General features: G+C 29.6%; 1 protein-coding gene across 1 annotated transcript; it reads left to right on the plus strand.

The window, feature by feature from the left end:
• Positions 1–307: 307 nt before the first annotated feature.
• On the plus strand, positions 308–7612 carry LOC123305267 (cytochrome P450 6a2-like). The gene is made up of 8 exons (XM_044886933.1): positions 308–397; positions 775–962; positions 2414–2651; positions 3992–4284; positions 4343–4473; positions 4816–5037; positions 5102–5368; positions 7434–7612. The coding sequence occupies exons 2-8, from the start codon at positions 775–777 to the stop codon at positions 7610–7612; spliced, it is 1518 nt and encodes a 505-aa protein (XP_044742868.1). The 5' UTR covers positions 308–397.
• Positions 7613–7933: the final 321 nt, after the last annotated feature.

Consider the following 7933-nt stretch of genomic DNA (forward strand, 5'->3'; position numbering starts at 1 on the left):
AAAGAAAATCATTAATTTTATAAATGATTACAACATTCTATTAATACAGAAAGTTATTTATCTGACTACAATAAACGCCTCATAAAGCACGACTCGGGAATAATAGAATAAAAAACAACAAAGTCGGTCGCTTACTGCTTGTTAACTTAAAAAATGATTACTACTCTTTGTAGCTTACTGGATCTTTATCTGGCTAACAGTTCTTTAAAGATATTTATATAAATATCTCTTCTATTAAATTGAATAGCCAAAATTATTATTTAATAATTTACTATCAAATAATAAGTAGCCTTGACGGTCTATTTTATTAAATTTAAAGTGACATTGTTGTGAATTATTGATTTTTAAAATTCTTTATGTTTACTTCTTGTTGAATACGATTGCCTGCTTCTAAAAAGTAAGTTGTACCTATATTTTTATTTCGGAATTTTTTTATGAATCTGTTGGTAGTTGCAAGGACATATATATTTTTTAATTATCGCATTAATTACTTTCTGATTTTATTACTTTTTGTTTTTGTTTACTTTTGATAATGTAAACGATATTTATTTACATCATGGTCTCTCGATTATAATTGATGATTTTCAATATGATACATACAGCGTAAACTAAATATTGACAAATATCTTGCCTAGTAATCTTAATTAAAGAGAATTGAAAAAAAATACACTCGAACCAGGACTCGAACCCAGAGTTCAAGGATCCATGTCAAGCGCCCTACTAATTAGGCCATTCGAGCCTAATTGTACAATGAATTATTATGTTTTATTTCAGATGTGGGTTGATTTACTTTTATTTGTTGCTTTACTAATCGGAATTTTTACAATATTCTACACATGGAACTATGATTACTGGAACAAACGACGCCTTCCATACGTAAAACCAATTTTTCCTTTTGGTAGCCTTAAAGATGTAATACTGTTTAAGAAAACTTTCAGCTCATTATTAGATGATTGGTATTAGTAAGTAAAAGCAAAATTGATTTTAATTAAATTTATACTGTAGGAAACGAAGCATTTGACCAAGGAAAAATCTCCGCGCCGATAGATTTTTGATGGTAGTTGGTGGAAAATGTTTGTCTGAGTGTTCTCAACAAAATCATCAGCTCCCATAAACATCTACCGGCGCTGAGTTTTTTCCTGGGTTAGACTGATTTTTCGGTTTCGTTTCCTGCATTATTAGCAGTGTTAATCAACAACATAATACCTTGCAAATAATTTCAGAGGAGCTTTCAATTCTCGAGAGAATTTAGTGATAGTCAATTTTTAACCTAAGGAGTTCAATTTGTATTGCTTCACCTACTCTTTTTTTATACTAAGTTTAGTTCTAAGTTTGTAACACTTAAAATTATTGATACGAACAAAATTTTCGTGTTTACGTGTTCATAAAATTACCATTTTCGGTTTCTGTCCGTCTGTCTGTCTTTGGACACGTTAACTCAAAAATGAAATGAGATATCAAGTGGAAAATTTTATAGCGTGCTCAGGACGTACTGAGGGCAAGTTCGTAAATGAGCAACATAGGTCAAGGTCACCTTGTAAAACGTTAGAGATAGAACAAAAATTTAAATGAAAAAATGCCCCTTATAAAAAATAAACAACATTTTTTCGTAAACATCACTGGTTTACCCGCGAGAGCGCAAATTAGCTTAGAAATGTTATATAGTATGTACAGGGTTGACATATGCTTGAAACTCGAAAAATAAGTTTTATCGAGAAAAATGTTTGTGTCTTTAGCCGCACATCTTACGCAGACTTTCAACTTGACCCAGGTTTCAATGAAAAGCTCACTCTATTTTATACCTGGTAATAGATAGATGAACACTTTAAATTAGAAAGTTGTTATTGATTAAAAAGGTTATATTTTTTGTTCGAAAAATTTAATTTGCATACCGTTTAGTTTAGACAAAACAGCCTGAAAAGTTTTACCCAAATTTTTTTTCTTGTATGTCTTCTGCGGAATCTAGACACTTTTCGAAAAAATTTTCCCAATAAAAAATGGCTTTCTATTCTATAAAGACCATTCTTGTTCAAATTGAATGAAGAAACTCGCAAAAAGCTATGATATCTAGTTTCTTGAAAATATCGTCTTATAAGATATTTTTGATATCAATTACTGTTTAAACAGTTTATAAAAAAAAGTTTAAAAAAATATTTGCGTTATTATAAAGAACAATATTCTAATTTAATTCAGTTATGAATTAGACGGAGGTTTTAATTAAACCGAAAACATAGATTGAATTCAAAAACCGTACAAGTTGGGCGCCACGAAATTAACATTTCTCTTTTGAAGCATTTTCTTCGATTAAATTTATTTTTCGAGTTTCACGCATATGTCAACTTAGAGTAGTTTTCTTGTTGTTAAGATGCAACTATTGACTACTAATTAAGGCATGTATTTTTTGTAATTCTAGTAAATATAAAGATTACAAATATATTGGAGTATATTTTGGACGACATCCTGTATTGTTCATTCGTGACGCACAATTGATTAAAGATGTTATGGTGAAACATTTCAATCATTTTCAAGATAATAATGCACGTATCAATGAAAAAGCAGATCCAATAGCTGGTAACAATCCTTTTATGTTGAAAGGAGGTCGGTGGAAATCTACAAGAGCTCATTTAACACCAGGTTTTACAGCTCTGAAAGTATGATTTTAATAAAATTTGCTCAGGCATTACGTACGCAACTTTAGTATTATTTCTTATGTAAACTTAATTTTTTAGTTAGTATAACTATATACAATAGTAAAAAATTAAAATAATGACAACCTCACCCCGAAGTTGGCCGTTTAATATTGAAATAAAGTATAAATACTTTCAAACAATTGCCTAATGATTGAAAGAAGTATACATCTAAATATTTGTATTGACAATAGAATGGAAGTGAATTTAAAACATGAATTAATTCATTGATACAAAATCACTGAAGTAAAATAAACAAAATCATTACTTCTATGAAAGAGATTGATTTTAGTTAAAAGTCATGCATTTTATTGATGGAAAATGAAATTGTACTTAGTTTGAATATATAATCGTGTAAATAAAGCGAATGGATGAATTAAAAGAAAATTTTCTTTGCATTTGTTTTAAATAGAGGATTTAGTTATTATGATAGCATATATGTATATCATGTCTAGTCCATATGTGATGGAGTCAACTACATGAAGATTGTTGTTACTAATTTACAGAAAGTTTGAAATAAAATTGATAATTTTTATAATTTATATATTGGCTAAGCTGTAGACCTAGTACACTAAAATCAACAGTCCATATGTCGCTGGTTCAAATCTGACTCGAAGATCTAATTTTTTTTAAAATAAACCTATAAGCAGGTTACATAAGTATTTTGTTATAATATTTATAAGCGGAAGAACCAATAAAAAAAATTGTTTAAAACTATGTTGCATTTCAGAACAACAATACTTGAAATTTGTTAGATAGTATATTATTTCATATAAAAATCTCATGCGTTTGTGTCACCTTCACCACTCAACTCCGTAGGGTAGTGGTATCACATTCGTGGCATCATTCGCCATATTTGATCTCGCGATGGGGTTAGACAACCTAATATCGGTTGGTATTAAGAATTTTTTTTTCAGTGTAGAATTAACATTTCTTTCAATAACTGAATTAATTTAAATGAAATAAACTAAGTAAAATTAAGTTATAGAAATTACGAGGAAAAACATTCTCTTTAGAATCTAAGGAATTTTTGAGCACAATTTCCGAAAGGAAAAAGAGGAAATCGAATTTTCTAGCGTAGTTATGCAGTTATATCGACATAAAGAATTTTGTTTAGATTTCAAAGCAAGATTTGCAAAATGTTCATGCCGAAAAAAAAAAATTTCGGACTAGTAATAGCCCACAAAATTTTCCTTTTCTATGGAAGGGCTAGTAAAAACTGCTTAAATTATATTCACGTAATGCTTGAACACTTTTAAATTCGATATTTTATCATTTTTACAACGAGAATTTTCATTTTTTAGCTAAAACAAATGTTTCCAAACATGTTATCTGTAAGTGAACGACTTATTTCATACATTCAACAAAATATTGACTCATCCAAAAATATTATTGAAGCAAAAGATCTTTCCACCAATTTTGCAACTGAAGTATTTACATTAGCCGCTTTGAATATAAAATCCGATTCATTTGAAAATCCAAATAGTCAATTTAAAACCATTGCAGGTGATTTGTTGGCAGGCTCACATTTAAAATTGTTCATAACATGGACATTAACGATTGTAGATCCTGCGCTAGCGGTATTGCTGCGTATTAGGTACGTTAATTTGATATAACTGATATGGGAAAATTATTAAAGTTTTGATTATTTTCAGAATATTATCTAAAAAAGGCGAAATGTACTTTAGGAAAGCAATAAGTGATGTTTTGGCTTACAGAGAACAAAATAATTTGGTTATCAATGATTTTTGTAATTATTTAAATAACATTCATCTTAAAAATAGTGGTAAAGTAAAAATCTTTTATCAATAGTTTTTCTTTGGTAGTGACAGTAATTTTTAGCACTTTTAGCACGTAAAGTTCTTAATATCATTATAAAACTACTGCAGCGCCCGTTTCAGTATATATTTTATATTTTCACTAAAAATCAATCTGTATTTTATTTAAATTTTAATTAAAATGTTCCGTATTAATTATTATGGAGAAACCAATGAGATATTTAACTATTTATATGTGCAAAGTTTTGTGACCCCTTATCTCACAAATAAGAAATTTAGTAGGGAACCAAGTAGGGAATTTAATTGATCTTAATAGAAAATTATTCACATGTTTTTAACTGAACTTACAGATTTCACGAGAGACGATGTAGTTTCAAATATAGTTACAATATTTCTTGATGGAGTCGAAACATCATCCCAAATTTTGCGATTTTTACTACGAGAAGTAGCAGCTTATCCAGAAGTGTTTAAAAAATTACGAAATGAAATAGATACTATTAAGAGCAAATATGATGATAAAATTACTTTTGATGGATTACAAGAAATGACTTATTTAGATAGTTGTTTATTCGGTAAGAAACAACCCGATGTGATATATTTCTTCATTTACTCATCTAAACAATTGTTTTGTTACAGAATCGTTGCGTATTTATTCGACTCTATTGACAACAATGCGCGTATGTACGCAACCATTTGAATTCCCACCACCAAAAGAAGGTGAACCTGGTCTTAAAATACAGCCAGGAATGGGAGTGTTACTTCCATTATTTTCAATTCATAATGATGAGAAATTACATCCTAATCCGAAGGAATTTAACCCAGAGCGATTTCATAATGAAGAAATGAAGGTTCAGGCGAAAGCTAATTTTTATGGATTTGGTGATGGTCCAAGAATGTGCTTAGGTAATTTTCGCCCTTGCGCTATTGATTTTCCTCGAATTTTATGTTTAGAGGTTTTTTGATTCTTTATTTACCATTTTTGAGCAAAAATGTTAGTTAAAATTACATAGAAAATTATTTTCAATCGCGCATTGAGAATCTGCCTTAAACAGCACCATAAGTTTACATTTCTTAAGATCTTTCTGTTGATTGTACCAAAATTCTTGCTTAGTTTTAAGAAAAGTGCCTTTAGCCGAAAGTCACTATCACCAGTTTGATTGCTCGAAATTTGGAATGATTTACATCGTAAGCACTTTTAAAAAATTTGTATGATAATTTGGATTCGATAATAACAGTTCATGATAAAAGACTAATTAAAGCCTTAATGTAATATTTACTTTACGTTATCCATTTACGAAAGAGTAAGGGCAGTTATTAGCTTGGCTTTTTGTTATGCTAGAGTCACATTTATGGCAAACATCCAACAAACAACATACGACAAACATAGGCAATTATTAAATGAGTGAACCTATCACATTGCATAATAAAAATAATTATTTATAATGGCATAATAAATGCAACGCATTTCTAATTATACATATTTAAGGTATTTCCAGCATGGTTTTCGCAGTTCCTATGCTTGAATTACGGCAAAACCCACTATTCGACAGAATTTAACGATTTTTTTTCACAGACTAAGAATAGGGCGTATTAGTAAAACGAAAAGTTTCAGAAATTTTGACCGTTTAAAATATGAGATATATAATGCCTTAGTTCTCAATTTTGACCAATTTACGTCAAAATTAATATCTTGAAAATAAAACGACGTGCTGCTATTTTATTTTATTTTTTCATTCTAAAAACATTCCTCTCCTACTAGTCTGAGATCCCAATTAGGATCGACCTTCACCTATCTGTTTACCGAATGGAAGTTATTTTTTGTGAAATATAAAATGTTAACAAATGCATCTGCAATGGGTTGCCTAAAAAAATGTGGTCAAGACTACTTTTAGTGAAAATCAAGAGTAAAATTTTTTGAAATTTTTCACTGGCTTGCATCTCTAACGAATTTTGATCTACTCGAAAGTAAAAGCCATAGAGAATATGCAGCTGCTATGTTGACTTTCTCTTTTCGTTCACTATTATCATATTTATACAGGTTGTGAATAGTAATTACGTTCATCTGTTCTCAACTCATTGACTCGCATATCTAAATAAAGATAATTTTATTGCAAATACGGTTCTATATGATTGTCCACAAAATATCAGTCAAAAATAAAGTTTACAAGCTTTCCAAGTTTTGATATTTTTATTAGAAGTTGTCCTGACCATAATTTTTTGGGCAACCCACTACAGGGATATTTATAAATATTTTACATTTCATAATTCGGATCCAGTACTTTTTTTTTCAATTCTGTCGAGAAAATTTTTTAATATCGTCAAAAATAGCTGGGAGGACAGTTTTAGATGCTTTGACTCTCGAAATCGCAAACTTTGCGATTGATTATCTGGAGGTCTAAACGACCAAAAATTCTTAACTTCGTAATCTCACAGCTAACATTATTCTGAGTCTGTGAACAAATATACCAAATCCGTCGAGCAGTCAGGCCCGTGCATAAGAGGGGGATTTTGGTTCAGCCTCGCACAAAATACATCGCGTTGTAGAGATCGATGCGCACAGAGTTTTGGACAAAAATTTCTCTGTGTCATGCAGAATTAATTTGCAGAGTTGAAAATGATACTGAATATCACATTTTGACCTGGTAAAATGTTATCGTACTCGAAAAAAGAGTTTCTTGTTTTTATTGACTTTATGACTTAACAGGATGAACAAAAGTTTGAACCCTCCCTTGGATAATTCCTGCAAACGGGCCTGCGAGCTGTGCTTTCATTTTGGAAATACCTAAATACTTCTCTGTTATCTTCGTTCGATATTTGTCATATCATTGGCCCCAGCAATTACACAAAGCAATTTGAGCAATATTAGAATAAATATATCTTTAAATTTCGACAAAAATATGTTTTTTCATACAATAAATCTAGCACTCTTGTTAAGCCACCATTTATTAATTAAAATCTGTTTTACTAGGTATGAGATACGGATCATTGGTTGTAAAATTAGGAGTCGCAATAATTATATCCAATTTTGACGTGACTGTAAATGAAAAGACAAAAGAACGACCAAAAAATATAAGTCCATCATTTCTATTCGCACCAAGTTTTGAACCAAATTTAGATTTTCATAAGCGTGCAACAATTTATAAATAAACATGAATTTCAAAAAAACAAATAAAGCAAAATATAAATAGAACAGTGAGACTTATATTACATTTTCTGGTATATATAGTTCGAACCAAAGAAAAAAATTTTGTTATGATTATTTTAAAAAAACAATTGTTATCTTAATCGATGTTATTTATTAATATTATAATTTATATAATTAATAAAATTTATACTACTGTGTATTAAATGTAATATTTTTCCCAAAAATCCTTTTTCCTTAATTGACGAAACTGTAAATTCAGAGCCCATACCTTTAGCTTAAAATTGATTTACGGGCGTCGCGTCGAATTAAAGCTTAATTGTTCA

This window comes from Chrysoperla carnea, chromosome 1 (genome assembly GCF_905475395.1).
Source record: "Chrysoperla carnea chromosome 1, inChrCarn1.1, whole genome shotgun sequence".
Classification (NCBI taxonomy): domain Eukaryota; kingdom Metazoa; phylum Arthropoda; class Insecta; order Neuroptera; family Chrysopidae; genus Chrysoperla; species Chrysoperla carnea.

Excerpts from the sequence above, each read along its gene's own strand:
- LOC123305267 (XM_044886933.1), top strand. The coding sequence starts at position 775 with ATGTGGGTTGATTTACTTTTATTTGTTGCTTTACTAATCGGAATTTTT. Across the intron at positions 963-2,413 it reads TTATTAGATGATTGGTATTA|TAAATATAAAGATTACAAAT; the intron begins GTAAGTAAAAGC and ends TTGTAATTCTAG. Across the intron at positions 4,285-4,342 it reads GCGGTATTGCTGCGTATTAG|AATATTATCTAAAAAAGGCG; the intron begins GTACGTTAATTT and ends GATTATTTTCAG.